This window comes from Chiloscyllium plagiosum, chromosome 10, assembly GCF_004010195.1.
Source record: "Chiloscyllium plagiosum isolate BGI_BamShark_2017 chromosome 10, ASM401019v2, whole genome shotgun sequence".
NCBI classification, from domain to species: domain Eukaryota; kingdom Metazoa; phylum Chordata; class Chondrichthyes; order Orectolobiformes; family Hemiscylliidae; genus Chiloscyllium; species Chiloscyllium plagiosum.
In genome coordinates this window covers 58499212-58520430 of record NC_057719.1, presented here as the reverse complement: position 1 = coordinate 58520430, position 21219 = coordinate 58499212, and the positions used below count along the sequence as shown (strand labels likewise).

The window sequence follows — 21219 nt, the reverse complement described above, 5'->3', positions numbered from 1 at the left end:
AAGAGCCAATGGACTGAGTGGCAGATGAAGTTTAATTTAGATAATTGCAAGGTGCTGCATTTTGGGAAAGCAAATCTTAGCAGGACTTATACACCTAGGGAATGTTGCTGAACAAAGACACGTTGGAGTGCAGGTTCATTGCTCCTTGAAAGTAGAGAGGCAGGTAGATAGGATAGTGATAGGATAATAAAGAAGGTGTTTGGTATAGAGTCATAGAGATGTACAGCATGGGAACAGACCCTTTGGTCCAGCCGACCAGGTATCCCAACCCAATGTAGTCCCATCTGCCAGCACCTGGCCCACATCCCTCCAAACCTTTCTTATTCATATACCCATCCAAATGCCTCTTAAATATTACAATTGTACCAGACTCCACCACTTCCTCTGGCAGCTCATTCCATACATGTACCACCCTCTGTGTGAAACAGTTGCCCCGTAGATCTCTTTTATATCTTTCCCCTCTCACCCTAAATCTATGCTCTCTTGTTCTGGACTCTCCAACCCCAGGGAAAAGACTTTGCTTATTTACCCTATCCTTGCCCCTCATATTTTGTAAACCTCTATAAGGTCACCCCTCAGCCTCCGACGCTCCAGGGAAAACAGCCCCAGCCTGTTCAGCCTCTCCCTATAGCTCAAATCCTCTAACCCTGGCAACATCCTTGTAAATCCTTTCTGAGCCCTTTCAAGTTTCACAACATCTTTCCGATAGGAAGGAGACCAGAACTGCATTCAATATGCCAACAGTTGCCTAACCAATGTCCTGTACAGCATGCAGTTCTAGTCTCCTTCCTATCGGAAAGATGTTGTGAAACTTGAAAGGGTTCAGAAAAGATTTACAAGGATTTTGCCAGGGTTGGAGGATTTGAGCTATCGGCAGAAGTTGAATAGGCTAGGGCTGTTTTTCCGAGGAGTGCCGGAGGCTGAAGGGTGACCTTATAGAGGTTTATGAAATCATGAGAGGCATAGATAGGGTGAATAGACAAGGTCTTTTTCCTGGAGTGCGGGAGTCCAGAACTAGAGGGCATAGGTTTAGAGTGAGAGGGGAAGGATATAAAAGAGACCTAAGGGGAAACTTTTTCACGCAGAACGTGGCGCGTGTGTGGAATGGGCTGCCAAAGGAAGTGGTGGAGGCTAGTACAATTGCAACATTTAATAGGCACCTGAATGGGTACATAAACAGCAAGGGTTTGGAAGGATGTGGGCTGGGTGTTGGCAGGTGGGACTAGATTGGGCTGGGCTATCTGGTCGGCATGGACGAGTTGGACAGAAGGGTCTGTTTCTGTGCTGTACATCTCTATGACTCTAAGAAAGGAAGTAAAAGGGCAGATGGTACTCCTTCTGTGATTGCAATGGAATGTGCCATGAGGGTGTGAGGAGTGGAGGAGGAATGGGCTAAGATGTCCCAGAGGGAATGGACCCTGCAAAAGGCTGACAAGAAGGAGAGGAGAATGTCTGTCTGGCGGTGGCTTCCCACTGGAAGTGGTGGAAATGGCGGCTAATGATTCTTTGGATGTGTATGCAGGTGGGATGTTAGATGAGGTCAGGGGATGGCATTGCAGTTGTGGGAGAGAGAGGGGGTGAGGCCCGAAGTGCAAGAAATGGGTCAGGCACGGCTGAAGGCCATATCAACCATATTGGTGAGAAATCCTGGTGAGGAAGAAATGTTGAAGGCACTTTGGATGCCCCCATCTCAAAGTTGACATCATCAGAAGAGATATGATGGAGTCAGAGGAGAATGGTTCAGAGACTTTACAGGAAGCAGGGTGTGAGGATGTATAGTCAAGGTAACCGTTGGTGTCAATGGATTTGTAGTGGATATTGGTGGTCAACCTATCCAAAGAAATGGAAACAGAGATGTCAAGATACTGTGTCACCACACAGAATGTACATGTCATGTCATTTGTGAGTACAACATTGTTTGTGCATATTGAAGTGCACATGCTTTTGATGCAGGATTCAGCAGTAGAGAGACACTCCAAAAATAAAAAGCAACTGATCAATTTATCTTTTACCAACACTTAGTAAAAGCTAAACTATTATCATGACATGCCAGGCAAACACGTATGATGAAATAAGATCTTGCCTTCCTTGGTATATCAAGTGGGGTTATAAAACAATTACATTTGAACTACAAAAGCTTGCTTTAACTGGTCATTTGTTGGCACATGGGCTGGGACTTCTGAAAGAATGGGTTGAGTTGTAGATAGTTGTGTGTACACCTAAACAATTGATGTTGTGATGCTTTGAACCAGTTAAAACAATAAGCAATGTTTGAACTGCTGGATGGAAGGTAAAGGCACTGGTAATCATTATTCTCCCATGTTGACTCAAGGCCTTTCAACAAAACAAACAGCTTCTTTTGTGATTAAACTGACATGGTGTTAACAATGCATTTAATGTCAATATCAGTATGCATTCAAGTAAAGCTGTCCAGCATGCTAGCACTGAACTCCAGGAATTACTCATTTCATATGTCACTTAAATACGTTACAAACTTGAAATCCTCACACCTTTGGCAAATACAGTTCATGTTCAGTAGCATCAAATTGCAATGTTTCTTATAAGTGAAACACAAAACCACTGAAACTGCATGCAAAAAAAAAGTACCTGTAGCCTTTTCAGCTATTTTGGCTTCTGCTGCTTTTTCTTGTAATTCAGTGTCAAGCTTTAAAATTTCCAATTCATGCTCTTTTTCTGACAGTTTATCCTGAAGCTAAAAGTATAAACACATTATGTTGTATATATTTAAGGTCAAGCCACGCATACTATTTTTGATTATAGATCAACAATATTTGAAGCTAGTAGCCTTCATGGGATGCATGCAAAAATTAGAGTATTTCTGAAGGCTATAACAATATCAATAATTAAACACAACTATTCGTGCACAACTTTTACCCTCAATAAACATGCAGATATCCCACAGCATTAAATAACATTCATTAGCTATCCACTGAAATGAGAAATCTATAAATAAAAATATTTTACCATCAGTTATGCAGTACAAATTATTAATTTTACAATTTTACATCAGATCAATCAAAAGATACGAAACAAGGAATTTTCTGCAAACTAAGTAGGACTTTTTTTCAAAGGTGTGCTCATATCGGTCCAAAATGAAACAAATATTTGAATTCATGGTATATCCTAGTCCAATCTGTGGAGCTACATGAAAATTGTCCTTGCGATATAGAAACCTATATTTAGAAGCATGTTTGCATTGTTTGGAACAGATAACTTAAAATTCAAAAGTTCAAAATTAAAAACCCTCTTTGTTTATCAAGATCTGGAGGCATCTTTGTTAACTATTATATAAGTGGCAGACATTAGCTGCAATGAAATCGCAGTGATTATCATCCTGTGAATAATTTCACAAAAACGAAAACTGAAAATGTAGCATTTGTCCTTTGACAGATTGGCAAAAATCAAAATATAGCATTTAAAGATAGATTTATCAATTTCTTATTTATACGTAACAAAGACAATTGTCTTGAAATAGCAAGACACGTACAGCATTAAATGTAAGCATGAATGCCACAAAGTATAATTAAGCAATCTAAACTTTTAAGAACATACCTTTTTATTAGATTCTGCCACAGCATTCAACTCTTTTAATAGGAATGTTACTCTCCTGTTATCATTTAAGAGTTTGGTAACTTGACCTGAGGTAAAAGGGTCATCTTGTGTATTACTATCTCCGTTTTCTGCTCTGCTGTCAAAAATCAAAGAGAAATCATTTAGTGAGGCTCAAAGTTCACTTGAATGCACAAATTTAGTTTAGGGGCTCAGGTCCTTTTTGATTGAAGACTTGAATTGTGCAAATAACAGCTGAATATAAAGTGGGCCTAGTTATTCTAAAGCATGATAATTTTAATCTCTTGAGATCTTGTGTGTGTGAAGCATACATTACAAGTAGTGCTTTTCGAAGGCTAAAGCTGAAAAATTAAATGTTAGTATGAAGTCCTAAAATGTAAAGACATTTCATGTTGGTATGACATGGTGTAAGTTATATAACTGATCTTAAAATATTTCTGGACACATCTAAAATCAAAGTAGAATATTTCAATGGTATTTTGAAACTAGTTACTTCCAAAATGTCCTGCATATGGTTAGTACCAGAATTCTTGACCATAAGTTGCAAATATTATGCTTGTGAGTGTCTCTTTCCTTTTAGTTTAGAAAGCAACGTTACGAATGAGTCCTGAACAAGTCCTTAACACCACACCTCTTCAAATAGAGAATAATTGAAAGGAGAAAACAGGCTATTTAAATTACTGGAGAAAAGTTAAGTAGCCCTGTCACTAATATATGGTGTCTCCGCTGTCTGATATCCCTTCAGCTCTCCTCCATCTCCCAGGTCGAATCCTACAGTTAGTGTAATGGAGACATATTTTTATGCGATACCATTTAATCTAATGACCTATCTTTTTACATGGAATACTATTACATTTCAACTCTCAATGTATAGAATTTCAACTCTCAATGTATTGTCTGAAATGTCATGAAAATTTTCTACATAGGCTTCATAAGAAGAATTCAAACATAAAAAGTATTTATGTGACAGTAATAACCTAGTGGCAAAACCACTGGATTTGCAATACAGAAGAACAAGGTAATGTCCTGAGGACACAGTTTGTATCCCACCATGGCAGATTTGAATTCAGTACAATCTGGATTAAAGCTAGTCTAATGTCGATTATTGTAAAAATTCATCTGGATCACAAATCCCTTTAGGTAAGGAAATCTGCCATCCTTACTGGTCTGGACTACATCGGACCCCAAGATGCACAGCAATGTCAGTGACTCTTAGCTGTCCTTTGAAATAGCCAAACAACCCACTCAGTTGTATAAAACAACAATAAAACTCCAAACAAAGAATCAAACCAGATGGATTACTTCATATCAATCTAAACACCAGAAACAATAGCAAACACACAACCCTGTCAACCACATAAAGTCCTCGTCAGGAAGCTCTGCCAAAATTGGGAGAGGTGTTCCACAGACACAGTCATACTTTCAGTATCATACCTGTCAAACAACATGCCAGACATTATGATCATCATCCCTGGGTATGTTCAGTTCCACTAGTTGGCCAGACCCAACATGGGTGGTAGCACCACGACACACAGTTCAGAGGACATTGCCCTGGGAGTCCTAAAGATCAACTTGGAATATGAAATCTCAGGAAGTCAGGTAAAATGTAAGTGCTTAAACTTCCTGATTACCACCGATCGCCCCAATCAGCTGATGAATCAGGATTCCACCATGTTGAACCAACGGGAGGGGAAACCTAATTCACCTCATCCTTGTTAATCTGATCTGTTGCACATTTGTCCTTCAGAACAATATCGGTATAAATGAGCACCACACTGTACTGTGGAGACTAAATCCTGTCTTCAAACGGAAGATGTCATCCATAATGTTGTGTAACACAACTGCTATGCTAAGTGAGATAGATTTAGAACAAATGTAGCAACGCAAGACTGGGTATTCATGAGCCACCATGGACCATCAGAAACAGCAGAATTCTATTCAACCACAATCTGTAACCTCACCGCCCATATCAAGAGCATCAAACAAGGCAACACCCCTGATTTAATGAAAAGCACAAGCGTCATGACAGGAGTTGCAATAGACAGACCTAAAAATGAGATATGAACCTGGTGAAGCTACAACACATCACTGCTTGCATGTCAAACTGTGGAAGCAGCAAGCAATAAACAGGGTTAACAATCTGACAACTAATGGATCAGGTCAAAATTCTGCAGACCTGCCACAGAGTTGTGAATGGTGCTGGATAATTAAACAACTACAGAAGTTGGAAACTCCAAAATAACCCCATCCTCAATGAAGAAGAGCTTATGCCCGAAACGTCGATTCTCCTGTTCCTTGGATGCTGCCTGACCTGCTGCGCTTTTCCAGCAACACATTTTCAGCTCTGATCTCCAGCATCTGCAGTCCTCACTTTCTCCTCAATGTTGGGAGAGTCTAGTATATCAGTATGGAGTGGGACATGGCACGGAGCAGGGTGACACTAGGTACCCTGAAATTGATTTGGCCCAGGTCGAAAGATTGAGATTGGAAAACTTACAAGCCACCTTGAAACAATTAAAGTGGCTACAACCACCGGTAGGGACTGGAACCTCGAAAAGGGGGGATTCAGAGCCATCTGCGCCTTCGTCCCCGGAGAATGGGCAGAAACAAAATTAGATACAGGTTGAGTTAACATAGACCCAATAAGGGTTCCTGGACGGAAACATAAGCCCCACCGTCAATATCCAATAAAACCCAAAGCAGAAAAAGCATTTTTAGAGATAGTGAAAGGACTAGTGAAAATAGGAATACTGAAAGCAACCGCAAGTACAACTAATTCAATGACGTGGCCAGTAGTAAAGCCTGATGAGAGCTACAGGCTCACCACTAATTATACAGGACTAAATAAGGTCATCCTCAAATTGCACCCCATTGCAGCAGACCCCTCCGCTATTTTAAATGGCTTGGCCCCCCAAACACAAGATTTTTACTGTTTTAGACATAGCCACTGGGTTCTCGTCTGTCCCATTAATACCCTGAGTCCCAGAATAAATTCGCTTTTACAGTAAGGGACAGGCAGTACACATGAATTTGCCTGCCACAAGGGTTCCACAACAGCTCCACTATTTTTCACAGGGTGATGAGCAATACTCTGAAGAGAATAGATTTACCAGAGGGTAATACTGCACTCCAATATATAGATGATATTCTAATTGCCTCAAAAATCCAAGTCAGGACACCAGGAAGCTTTATGATTAGTATTACAGGAATTGGCAATCGCACGGTTAAAAGTTAGCCCCACAAATTGGCAAAGCACAAACCTTATACCTGGGACACCTTATATTCCAGGGACTCAAAGAAATGCTCAATGACCGCAACAAGGCAATCCAACAGATGCCATAACCTGCCACTGTCAGGGGAGTCAGAAAGATCATGGGTTATTCAACTACAGTCGGAGCTTTATACCAGAGTTCGCAAAATTGGCTGGACCGATCCAGAGATTAATTAAAAGAGGCAAGCCCGACTTGGAACCTGTAACCTGGGGGCCAGAATAGGAGGTGGCATACACTGTAGCCAGAATATTAGCGGAGGAGGTAATCCTGAGGTGGGGCGTACCCCTCCAGATTGACTCCGACCAAGGGATGCATTATACAGGGAAGGTCATGAAGACTGTCTGCCAATTACTCAGCATTAGACAAAAAATTCACATTCCTTATCACCCCCAAAGCTCAGGGTTGATAGACAGAATGAATAGAATGCTCAAAAATACTTTAGCTAAGGCTATGCAAACCTCAAGCAGAACATGAAGTGCTACCAGCCATACTAATGAAATTAAGAGCCACCATGAATCAGGCAACCGGACTAACACCATATGAATTAATGACCAGGTGAGCAACGCAATTGCCAATAATAACAGGTGGCACCAATGTGGGTCCACTAAAAGACTAAATTTGGCAATATGTGATAGAATTAAGCCAATTAAAAGGGATGCGGAAATCTGTAATTGATAAACAGGACAAAAAGGTCAAGGCAGGGGAATTTGAAATCTTCCCTGAGGTCCCAGCAGCAGGAAGCCATGTCCTGGTGTGAGCACTGCTGACAAACTAGGCTTTGCGCCAAAATGGAATGGGCCATATAACGTGGTAATAAGGGGACACCTGTGCCTGCATAGATATTAAAGGAAAAGGCACATGGAAGCACTGAACCCAACTCAAATTGTTTAAAGACTCCTGTGACCAAACTAATGTCATTGACTATTCCCCAGGTGCAGACAGGAATGGCGGACATAACGGTCATCCCAGAGGGAGTACCGAAAACACAACAGAACAAACCACACAGAAGCACGACTGCACTTCCTGACGAAAACAAAGACTTCGACTGATAACTTTATTTTAACTGCAAAATGTATATTACCTGTATGTATTTCACTGTGTTTAAGTGTCACGATTGTCAGGTAGGTTTACATGAGATGCCAGAGGAAGTGGTGGAGGCTGGTACAATTGCAACATTTAAAAGGCATTTGGATGGGTATATGAATAGGAAGGGTTTGGAAGGATATGGGCCAGGTGCTGGCAGGTGGGACTAGATTGGGTTGGGATATCTGGTCGGCATGGACGGGTTGGACCGAAGGGTCTGTTTCCATGCTGTACATCTTTATGACTCTATGACTCCATAACTGAACTGTCTGCTACCTATTGGCACAAACAGTAGAATCCCTATTTGTGGTTACCTCGGTGTGGACTCCTCGCAACCTGTATACCGTTGACACCTCAGGAACACTGTGTAAGGGCTATATAGGAAAATACAAATGGAGACTCCAGGGTAGGTGTGTGCATCTAGGGAAGGGAAAGCCCACTTAAAACCGGGTAATTACCCACTCTGTTTCACAGGGCAGGGATGGGGTCGCGTTTATGCCCTGGTTCCCAAAAATGACTCATGCGTCCGACACAGCGCACTTATCAGCACTGTACAATCACCAGGGGACAGTTTACCTGCACCTGCAGAGAGTAGGCATGCTTGAATGTGACCACGGGCAGACAATTCATATGTGGTAAATGAAATAGCACCCATGTCAGCTCTGCCACATGGATGTACCATTCGATACTAACCAGCTGGGGTGGGCACCCAAGGGATCAGTGGCGACATGGGTAGACAGACAGAAGGACAGGACAATGTATGTTACTGAGCAGTGAAGGGATGTGTCTGTCTATTTAAGGGGACTTATGCAGTAGACACCCCAGACCTCCCAAACCTGTTTGCAGAAGGGACAATCGCACCTCTTATTGTACCATGCCCCAGTGGGGGACATGTTCAGAGAAGGACAGTGACCCGCTCTAACAGTGAGGAATTCTGTGCTGACTGGCAGGTCCCCACCACTTTGGGGTCATCACTGGGATATGGATTCTTGGGATCTCTGTCTTTGTGGGGGCGCAGCAGGGATCGTCACTGCTAAAAACCAAAATTACCTTGTATGTGGCCTGATTATCTTAGGCAATAGTACCTCAAAAGCTCTGGAAGCAATTAATACAGAGCTGACTGAACTCAGATTCTGCACACAGCAGACACGTTACGTGGTGGATTATCAATTAGCACTGCAAGGGGGAGTTTGTAAAAGTATTGGTGACAACTGTATCACCAATGTTACTGATGCCTTCTATAAAATTACAAAAGCCATCAAGAATATCAGAGATCAGCTAGATACTTTTCGACAGGGAGTCACAATTACAGACAGCTGGCTAAATTGTTTGATAGGTTAATCTTGGGGACCCTATTTGGCACACGGGGATAGTTCTTCTCATTGCACTCATGCTGGTATTCTGTTTGGGCCTTGGGTGTTTAAAGCTCTGCTGTAAGGCACTACTGACGAGAACTGTATCAGCAGCGAGAGTCACCACAGAAGAGCCCCCAATGAAATTAGCACTCCATGATACCCCTCAGGCGGAGGAGCTTCTAGAGATGACATACCTCTACATGTAAGGCTAATATGAAATATCTGTTCAATTCATCTGCCATAACCTCAGTTTCTTTTATTAATTCCCCATCTCACTTTCTATTGGACCAATACTCTTGTTAGCTTTTTTCTTTTTAAAATATTTATAGAAATTCTTACTTTTGGTATTCCTAGCTAACTTTCTCTCTTTAATTTTTTCAGCCTTACCAATTTTTGTCATAGTTTGATTTGCTTTAATATACTGTCACCTTTTGAACTGCCAGCCATATTTGTTAATGACATGCTTTTTTAAAAAAAGATTTCTAGTTGTCTTTAACGATTTTGATTGCTGTTGGGTTCTGCACTTGGAACTTTTCTTCCTTCTTGAAATACATGTATTCTGTATGGAGTGAAATGACCTATTAAATGTCTGCCATTGCACCTACATTATCCTATCCTTGAAGGTCATTTGTCGTGTAAAACTGTTTTATTTTCAGGGAATATTTCCATTTTCATGAAGAATGCTGAGGTTTGCCATCAATTTATTCTCTACAGTGAAGAGGAGAATGGCAAATCTAGGAACTAGCAAAAATTTCGGTTGTAGTTATATGTGATGTATGATTGTCTATTGTCAGTTTGGTTCAATTTCTAGGAATTATTATTTCAAACCTCGAACTTTGAGAATTCAAACCTTGTTAACTGTTTAAGTTTGTGCTGACATTTTGATGATGAGATAATTCTGTATTGTTATTCAATGGTGGCAATTTTGTTCTCTTCAGTCATGGGAATGTGATGTTGCTGTCTGGGCCAGTATTTATCGCCATTTCCTACTAGTCCTGGAAGGTGGCAGTAATCTGCCTTCTCGAACTGCTGTAATCTCTGGGGTGTAGGGACATAACAGATGGAAAGGCAGCTCCAGGATTGTGACCGCAACAATGAAAGGAAAGTGACATAGTTCCAGTCAGGATGCTGCGTGGATTAAAGGAGAACTTACAGATAAAAGTGTTCCCTTATATTGGCTGCACTTGTCATTCTAGGTGGTAGAGGTCACAGGTTTGGAAGATGTTGTCAAGGAAAGCTTGGTGATTTATTGTATCTTGGTACACACTGCTGCCACTCTACGGTGATGGTCAAAGGAGTGACTGTTGATAGTTGTGGATTAGGTACAATCACGTATGTTTTGTTATGAATGGTATTAAGTTTCTTGAGCTTATTGAAGTTGCATTCATTCAGGCAGGTGAATCCAGCCTGGTGACTTGTTCACCTTCAAGAAGTAGTTCCCTTATCATAATGTTTATTCCGTCTAATTTTGCATACTCATCTTTCATTGGAATGTCTGCATCATGTCTCTTCTTCATAAATATAGAGGTAAAATACTCATTTAAAATCCTGTCTAAGGAGGGCACAGATTTTAGGTTATTGGTAGAAGGACTAGAGGGGATATGAACAAACAAATATTTTCACCCAGTGTGTGGTGGCGTCTGATATTTTCTGCCCGGTATGGTGTTAAGGTAAATATCCTCTACAGATTTCAAAAGTATCTGGATCTGCACCTGAAGCACTGTGACTTGCAAGGCTATGGACCAGGTACTGGAAAGTGGGATTAGAATATGCAACTACTTTATTTAGCTGGTATAGACATGATGGGATGAATGGCCTCTTTCTTGCTGTTCTGGTTCTATGTTTCCGGGTTAGGTGAATGGACAAAGATTTGGCAAACGGTAAGACACAACAGAGATCTGTGATACAAAAGGATCTGGGTATCCCATTGCGTAAATTGCAAAACAAACTATTTAGGTACAACAAGTAATTAGGAAAGCTATACAATGCAATCGGAATGGAATACAAAAGTAACGAGGATATGCTTCAGCCATACAGAACATTGGTGAGACTACATTTGGCATACAGTGTACAGTAATGGTCGATTTATTTAAGAAAAGCAATTTATTTAGGTCAAGGTCTTTCAGACTAATAGCTGACATGAGTGAATGGTCTTATAAAGAAAGGTTGGACAGGCCTGGCTTGAATTTGCTTGAGTTTAAAAGACTAAAAAACAACTTGATTCAAACATATAAGAGAAAGTGAGGACTGCACATGCTGGAGATCAGAGTTGAAAGTGTGGTGCTGGAAAAGTACAATAGGTTAGGCAGTATCTGAGCAGCAGGAGAATCAACGTTTCAGGCAAAAGCCCTTTATCAGGAATGAGGCTCAGATGGTGCCTGACATATTGTGCTTTTCCAGCATCACACTTTTTTTTGTAGGATGGTTCATGTTGAAATAAACTTGGGTTAACTCTCAATGGACGCTATGCAGCCAAACCTGGCATTAAACATTGAACTGACCCAATGACCAACAACGATTCTCTTCAGTAAAAGATAGAACAGGGACATCTTCTGAAATTAGAATTGAGATACATTATTAAGGCAGTGTGAGTCAAACTTCACTGTACAGCAAAACTGTGTGATACTTAATTTGCAAGAGCTCATTGCTGACACAACTCCACTATCACTTAAAATGCATCTTTCTTCCTCCTGCATTGATTCCTATCCTTGAAATGACAAGGAAGCGACCTTGTTTTAGCAAGCTGCCAATCACATTCTGAGCTAGAGGATGTATGTAACTAACTTGCTACGATTTTGCTATGCTATTATTGATTTATTTCCCCTGATGTGCAAATAGCAAGTAGGGCTTTACCTCTCACAAGAAGAGGACTGATTTTACTATTTGTGGCTGAAATCTTTGCTTTATTTCTGCAGAGGGCAATAAATAGAAGATTGTGCACTAATATTTCTCGTTGGTGATGCTTACTTCATTATAAAAGCATGTACTCTTTCTTAGTAAAACTACTATACTAAAACGTGAACCTGCAAGGCAGAAATAAAGGAAAGCTAATTTACAAGAAAGGAAATGCAACATTTGCTTCATAAAATAAAGTTAATGTTGGGCATCTATCTTCACATTTCCATTTCTCAGAGATTGTATTTCTGATCTATGTAAAATATCTGCTTTCAGTATTTTGATCCAAGTTAGCCAAAAAAACGATGGGCAATCATGACTATAAATCAATATTATTGTTTTATATACTATTTAAATAAATAATATCTTACACTGCATTGAATACAACACTACCTATCTTCTTTTATAAGTAGGTATTTCCCAAAAACCTTGCAAAATTGTCACACACCATGCTGCAGTAGTTAAAACTATGTTCAACTTGGGAGTTATACAGATTACCCCCGTTCCAACACTTTGAACTCAATATTCCTCAACACTCGTTTATAACCATATCTCTGAGCCAGTTATCCATCCTGAAGCATAACACATTATGAAGATCATAGAACTAGATACAGAGCAGAAGAAGCCACTCAGCCCATCATGCCTATGTGAGCACTTTGAAAGAGCCATTCACATAGTCCCATTTCCTTGTCCCATGTCCTGTAATTTTCCCCTTTAACTATTCATCAAATTGCCTTTTAAATTATTATTGAAAAACACGTGCTTCTTCTGCAAAGGAATTATTTAGTTGGTTTAGGTATGTATTACACAAGCTTCAATGGAAGCATTACGACAAGTGTTTATTTATCATCAGTTCCAGATTAACATCAGCCCACCTTAAGATGGCAATGGATGGTACTTCAATAACTGAACACAAATTGAGGGAGAACCATATAGTTGGGAAACAATTATTAGGACATGGAATCTTCTGCCACAATGTTGCACAGGAAAAGTTTTAAGACTGGTGGAACTGGTGTCTGGCATGCTTTAACTTTTCTAATAATCAGGGTCTGCACTGAAGACTCTTTTCAAGAGATAAATGTCTAGCATGTACAGCCACTGCTGCTTGTAGCTACCCTTGCCAAGAGATCTGCTATCAAGGGTTGTCTGTGTTCTGTCTTGCACTATCATTACATATCCACTGTTCCATAACTTCAATTGATCTGTGGTCAGTCATTCAATATACTGAAATCTACACCTCTTTCTGCTGTCCTCCACTTTACTCTATATGAGGTCTCTGTAGCTATTCAGCTTGAAACATATGACTAAAATACAGACGCTCTCTTTTCTGGGTGTTACATTTTAGCATTCTTTTTGCTCTTGAAATTTCATTCACATCGTCATTTGTCATATGCTCTATGTGTAAAATATGAAACATTTCTTCACAAACACATATTGTACTCAGGTCGTTCTGCTATAATGTGTGTTTCGTTAACGTGAATTCGCTGTAACGCGATTGATGAATTAGGGACACTGTTTCTAAAGCACAAACTTTTAAAATGTGCGTTGACTGTAATGCATTACTAAAGCGCAATTTTTCTATAATGCGCATTTGCACAAGAATGCAACCATCGCATTATCGAAGAACTATTCGTATCATGTACTAGTCATGTACTATCATGTACTAGGCTGCAATTATTATGGAAAACTTGAAGTTATGGTGGGGTGGATGGCAAGACTTCTCTTCAGCGGTCCTACTGGAAAGTTTAATGATAGTTCAGTACATGGCAAATACTGCTGTACTGTGCTTTGCTTCTAGTCATGGTTGACACGTAGATTAGAAGATAAGAAACAGAGGTCCTCAAGATTGATCTGCCATACAATACTTTATTAGCTTACCTTCTGTCTTGACTTAATTTTACTACTCATCCTTCATATTTCTTGATTTTCCGAGAAAATCTGACTTTCTTAAATTTAAATGAACTCAATCATGTATCATGTTCAATCTTGGAAGTGTCAATTCCAAGATTAATAACCCTCTAAGTTAAGAAAATTTATCCTCATCTCGATCTTAAACAATCAAACCTTTATGGTAAGCCTGGGTCCTAGTGTTCTGAATGACCTAACCAGGGAAAATAACCTCTCATTACACCCACTGAGCAGATCAAGTCCCTTTAGAAAGTTGCATGTTACAATGCAATCATGCATCTTCCTTCTAAAACCCAGAAACAAAAGTCCCAATTTTCCTCAGGTCCTCTTCTCCTTCATCATGACATACTATATTTTTAGGAGCAACCCAAATCGAGGAGCAGAAGGCTTGTTCAGAATTCTTGAAGTCACAGCAAAGCTGAGAACATCTTGTATACCTTGTACATGCTAGCAATTTTAAACAAATCTGGAAATGACCAAGCATTTATATAATCATAGTGATAGCCAAAGGAAATCAAACAGCAACTTCCATGAAGGTAATTGATGCTCATTTTAAATAGCAGGCAAGAATTCTCCTTGCTACTAAGCTCATGTTCAACTGTGTGAGGTTAAGGAAGGGCCTTAGCTGGAGCACTAAGCTCAAAAAATGACAGTTCTGGTATCATACCATCAATACTTGTGGATTGCCATCATGATCTGCCAACAGAACATTCCTTTGTGACATAGACTGTGCAGATGCTAATGTTCCCAACCTATTTGGCAGCCAGCACCAGAATCTCACATCATTCATAAGGCAAAATAGAACAGATAGCAGCAAAAATCTGCTATGGAATTATCTCTCATGGCCTATAAGTCTCAATATGCATCCTTCAATCTTATTAGTTAAAGGAATAAGCAGTTGTTTGCCCTGTTCACACAAGTCCCAGATCCCTGCACATGATGCTGCTTTTTTCTGATGCCTGATGGTACTAAGTTGACACTCAAATGCCCATAAAATGTCTATAGGATGCTGGAAGCAGTGACTATGATAGTGGTGAGCACAATTTATTTGTTGTCGATTGCAAAATCCAATCCTATGCACCTATGATGAACATGATATATTTGTGGATAGAACATGTCAATATTTAAATACGCCTTGTGCTAGTGTGGATAAGTGCGTTTGCAAAAAAAGGGGAGGACATTGACTGCAATCAATAATGTGTGGATGCTGTATGATTTTAAGGTCTTCCTGAAGGTCCTGGCACAATTCTGAAGTTGTGTATGTCACTAAGCACAGTCTCCAGGTATTCTATGATAAGTGCACTGTCAGTATTAGATAGTGGTGTTTGTATAACAGCTGCGCCTTTGAGCATGTAACAGGATAGTGTTCTACATATTCCAAATAACATTAATTGCTCTTGCTTGTGCGTCTCTGTCGAAGCTAGGTCTAGTGGTCGCTGAATGCAGGTCTAATAGTGTGCAAAATTTGAGGAACTAAAAGTGAATGAATATCCAATACTCAGTTGTATTAAACCACTATGAAGTCCAAAAGGAACAAAACCGGAATTAACTGCCTGGCATCAGTTTTTAAATGTTGTGCACATCTTATGCAAGGAAACGTTCAATATTTTCCAGGCAGAGATTGTGTTCCCACAGCCTTTTAGGTAACTGCAATCAATTCAAAGGTTTCTTAAGTATTATCAATTTAAAGTTTAATGAAGCTATTGTTCGTCCATGGAGTTACTTTCAGTGAAGTAAACAAAACTAATAAAGCTTTTAGGGAAGTTTTGTTACGGAGTTTAAAGAATGTATGCTTATTTTAAGATGGAAAGTGTTTTCTGAAGTTTAAAGTAAATTTAAAGTACAGCCTCAGCTACTAGGAAAGAACAGCTGAAAGATGGACTGTTCCAAAATTCGTGGGCGGCACGGTGGCACAGTGGTTAGCACTGCTGCCTCACAGCGCCAGAGACCCGGGTTCAATTCCCGGCTCAGGCGACTGACTGTGTGGAGTTTGCACGTTCTCCCCGTGTCTGCGTGGGTTTCCTCCGGGTGCTCCGGTTTCCTCCCACAATCCAAAAATGTGCGGGTCAGGTGAATTGGCCATGCTAAATTGCCCGTAGTGTTAGGTTAAAGTGGTAAATGTAGGGGTATGGGTGGGTTGCGCTTCGGCGGGTCGGTGTGGACTTGTTGGGCCGAAGGGTCTGTTTCCACACTGTAAGTAATCTAATCTAAAAAAAAATAGATACATGTAACAATTGGCTGTTAACTGGATAGGCAAATCAGAGTCTAGATTAGAGTGGTGCTGAAAAAGCACAGCAGGTCAGGCAGATCCGAGGAGCAGGAAGATTGACATTTCAGGCAAAAGCCTGTTACCTGGATACCTAAGTTTTGGTTGCTGTTTTGAAAACAATTCAAATTTAACCAATTAATTTGAATTATTCCCAGGATACTAAAACCCAATTGAGTTTGGATTTATTGTGTTGGCAACATCAAACCAATGTGAGGGAATGATGTTGGGGAGGTATAAAACCAGGTTAGAGACAACAAAACCGCAGATGCTGGAATCCAAAGTTGACAAGCAGGACACTAGAAGACCACACCAAGCCAGGCAGCATCAGATGGTGGAGAAGTCAATGTTTCAGGTAAAACCCTTCTTCAGGACTGGGGGTGGGGATGAGGGGAGCTGCAGATAAAAGGGGGTTGGGGGAGGATTTTGGGTTGGGAGAGGGACGGAGTGGTGAGGTAGTGATAGGTGAACACAGGTATAGGGTATGGCCTGGTTGGTTGGTGGAAGAATGAATCTGGTTGATGGCTGGAAGGAGGGTCAGTAAATGGAAGGGAGGGTGGGGGGCTAGAAAGGAGTCGGGGAATGAAAAAGGAGTTTATTTGAAATTGGAGAACTCAGTGTTGAGTCCTCTGGTCTGCAGGCTGTCCAGGTGGAAGATGAGGCGTTGTTCCTCCAATTTGTGGTCTGATTCACTATGCCAATGGAGGAGGCCGAGGATGGTCATGTTGGAGAGGGAATAGGAAGGGGAATTAAAATGTGCGGTGACTGGAAGGTCAGGTCAGCCCTTGCAGACCTAGCTGAGATGCTTGGCAAAACATGCCCTTAGTTTACATTTGGTCTCCCCATTTGGAGAAGACCACATTGGGAGCACTGGATACAGTAAACTAGGTTGGACGAGAGGCAGGTGAACCTCTGTATCACCTGGAAGGACTGTTTGGGGCCTTGAATGGAGGTGAACATTTAGAAAATTGTTCAGAGCAACTGCCACCAAACAGCAGAGCAACTGCTGCACAGCTGGAGAGCTAACTGCCCATCTAATATGAAAAGCTCTTAAAAGAAATCAGAAGGCACTATCAAAGATATCTTGTACCGTAAAAATACTCGCAGTAAAAAGAAAGATGACAGCATATGAGACTGTGTTGTCTTGAGATTAAGTTAATAGAATGTTTCATAATTGTATTATTAGAATAACATTGATAGAATTGTGTTCAGTTAAGGAATAGTTATTAGGGGAAAGAGTATTAGGTTTGTTAATAGTTTTGTTTAGTGTTCCCTATTAGAGTTAGGAAAATAAATTGTTATTTTTCTTTACATATTGGAAATTAGGAGTTCTCTTTCACTCACTCATATTTTAATGAGGCAAGTTGAGCTTTTCTGGGTGCTTGGTTTTAATTATCAGAGGAGTTTGACCTACGCATCGTGACAGTTTACAGCAAATAAATAAATCTGAGTTCTCCTTTTAGGTCTGGTTATAGCTTTATGAAACTTCAGTTGCTGTTACTCCAAATCCTCCCACTTGCTTCTCAAATGAGTGTTCAAATTAATCAAACGTTTGCGCAGCTCCATGACTTAAGCAGGTTCTGCTTTTCATTCAATGTCTCCACAAAGGCCAATTTTATATCATTGGATTCTCCTCAGATTTTAATAAGAAAAATCAATGCAAATTACTCTAATATATGATTTGGAGATGCCGGTGTTGGACTGGGGTGTACAAAGTTAAAAATCAAGGTTATAGTCCAACAGGTTTTTTTTAAAAAACTTTTAAAAATGCAACTTTTAAAAAAAAAGTTTTGTGATTTACACATGAAAGAAGTGAAACTATCATTGTATTCTAACAGATGAAAGGCTTAACAATCAATTTTTCAATGTATAATTTCAGTTACACTGTAAATTTTTGCTGTAAATTCTGTGTTAGGATTGAGCCCTCCATTATCACCTGATGAAGGAGCGTCGCTCTGAAAGTTAGTGTGCTTCCAATTAAACCTGTTGGACTATAACCTGGTGTTGTGTGATTTTTTAACTCTAATATATGAGTTTTTGAAGTGGCAAGAAGAAAAAAGGTCACCTACTCAAGCAATTTAACGTAACTTTTTGTCATTAACCGCAGATCTATTATAAATTACTAGTCTGTGGAAATTGTCGATCTACAATTCTAATCAAAATTAACATTATAATTCTGAAAACAGATTGGAAGACTGAAAAGTGGTGAGCCTTGGAATTGATTACCAAGTTTAGCAATGCTACATTAAAAATTCTAACTCTTTACAATAACAAAAAAGGCTCCTCAATTTCATGGTACCATCTTGATCAACTCTAAGTAGCTGCATTTTTTACAGGACAGCGATGGGAAGGTGGCATTAGTTCTTTCTTGATTAGGCAGAAACACATATAAATCACATGAAGAGATCTTTGTCCTTCAAGCTAATTGATTTCAATCTGCTTTCAAGAGCTTCAATGTGCACCTTCTAACCAACATTCAAGTTTATATTATTGGACTTATTCACTGCATTAAATCTTGCAATTACCACAATCCTAATGCGTCCATAAAAACAATGACTTATTCAAATATTTGTTCATCTATATTCTAGCTCATGTTTGTAACCTCCCACTTCCTTAACTAGTTATTGATTTATCTTTTTCTTAGGCGATAATCAATCATTTTTGGTAAGACTCTATGCCTCTGATATTCTGTAGTTTTCCCCAATGTGTTTGATCCAGATCTTCTGGTTGTAAGGTCATTGTTTCTGAAATATACACCAGAGTGTCATTTTGGAACCATGCAGAGTGCTGATGCGCAGACTCCACAGGAATTGCTCTGAAATTCTTAATTGTCAATGAATAATTACCTGGCAGCTAGAACTTTCAAGAAAAAGTCCTGACTGTGAGTTCAAGTCAGAGACTGAAGATGATTTCAACCAAACCACCTGGATATTATATGGGGATAGTTAGAAGGATAAAAATCTACTTTAACACCTGGCTAACTGTAGAATTGACACCATTCCCTTTACAATTTCTAACAGTGATGTTCTTCATTCTGAGCATCATTTCCCAAAACTAGTAAACACCAAATTCCCATAACGTGGTATCCCCTTAGCTCTATGGGCATAAGTTGACTAACCATCTTTCCTGATACTCCATAGAACCACCACCACCCAGCACAAGCTACTCCTATCCTCACTCAACAACACCCTGTTCCCTCATCTCTTACCTTACCCCTACCCCCTCAACCAATTACAAAATTGCCTATGGACCTGCTGCCCTCAGTCTGCCCCTTACCCCTTCCCCACCTGATCCCTCAGGCATGGACCTGACATTCTACACCCACCCTATTCCTTAATCCACTTACCATCTCAGCAGTATCTGAGACCTATAAATGATTTTTTTTAATAGCAGCTAGTGATATAAAAATAGCATATCAGGGCCTCCAATTTTGATCCTGCCCTAAGCAAATTCCTGGCTAGCTTCATATGATGGAAGCATCAGGACAGGTAATGTCAGAAGTTTAGTCATTGAAATCACTGTTTGGTCAGTGAACCATCTTTAATAGATTACTATTAGTCAGATCTGTTTCAATAATAATCAGAATATCTGGGCACATGTTACTATTAGTTCTTCAATATATCTTCTATTAATAAACCTTGTGATAAAATTCAGCACAAATTCAATTTTTCTGGCTCAATACAAAGTAATATTTACTAGCCTGTATACTGTTAAGGTCTGTCTGAACTGTCTTCCCCCTAAAATGCAGATAAAATTTCTCCAGTATTTGGCTATAACATGAATAAAATGAACAGAATGAGGTTGACATTCACAGAAATCAAAACACAATTTTGTTTGAACAAGAGGACAGTGAAATAAAAAGGCTCACCATCAACTTTGAAAAAAAGTGAGAAATCTGAAGAATAGTTCAGAAAATTTTTTGAGGCAGTGCCCAATTGAAAAGTGAAATTCAGTCAGGAAACAGGAAGAGAAAACAAAAGAAAAAAAACCTACCCTCCCAGTTTCTTACAAAATCCAGGCAGCCAAAAACTGGTTGAGGCCATAGAAACGAATTTACAGCCATCCAAGCTTAGTGGTTTAAGTTGACAAGCCAAATTGGCAGTACAAGCAACCTGAAAATGACAAAGGCTAGATTCAGAAACTGAGCATAGTGAATGCATAATCCTGCAGCAGTTTCTATTTCTTGAAGAAACCACAGATGGATCTACGCTATCCAAATCAGTTTTGGAGTTTCTGCAAACATATCACATTTTTGGTGAAGACTGTACTCTTAGCACCAGTTTTGTTTGTGTGCTGCTGGCAACTGGGGAAAAAACTAACTGCCAGAAGAGAGGATCTAATAGTCCTCATAAAGGAAGACAGGTTTTTGAAGGGCTCTTGTGACTGATTTGGATGATTTATGTACTGTGTTGACAGCTGAGTCAATTTGAAAGGTTTATCTTAGGTGTATTTGCCATTTAGTGTGCAATCTATAGCTTATAATTTATTGTATTTATGTCTTCTTGGCTTTTCTCTTATATAATAAAAAATCCTGTTATAAATCATGCAATCTCACAGCTTAACTCAGTTGGTAAATACCGGAAAATTCAGAATTTGTTTTGAAAAAAGTTACTGGATTTTACCGAGATTGTTACATATGTATTAAGAAATCAGATGCAAAACAGACCTTGTTTCAAAAACAGTTTCATTGAATTTCCTGGAACTGTTGTGACACTATGCAGGCATTTTTCAAAATTTTGAATTCTCCTCTGCACATATACATATACGTATCTTTACCAATTTGGAATTATACTTTTCTTCATTGTTAATTTTTTTTTGCGATAGTTCTAGGGAATCTACTACCAAAGAA

General features: G+C 39.7%; 1 protein-coding gene across 3 annotated transcripts in view; it reads right to left on the bottom strand.

The window, feature by feature from the left end:
* mipol1 (mirror-image polydactyly 1) overlaps positions 1 to 21219 on the bottom strand; it is a 413402-nt gene that overhangs the window by 236002 nt on the left and 156181 nt on the right. For all 3 annotated transcript variants that reach the window (XM_043697843.1, XM_043697844.1, XM_043697845.1), the window contains 2 exons: positions 3574 to 3706; positions 2608 to 2713 (listed from right to left, as the gene is read on the bottom strand). In XM_043697843.1, the coding sequence (XP_043553778.1) occupies positions 2608 to 2713; positions 3574 to 3706 (239 nt within the window). The remainder of the gene's footprint in view (positions 1 to 2607; positions 2714 to 3573; positions 3707 to 21219) is intronic.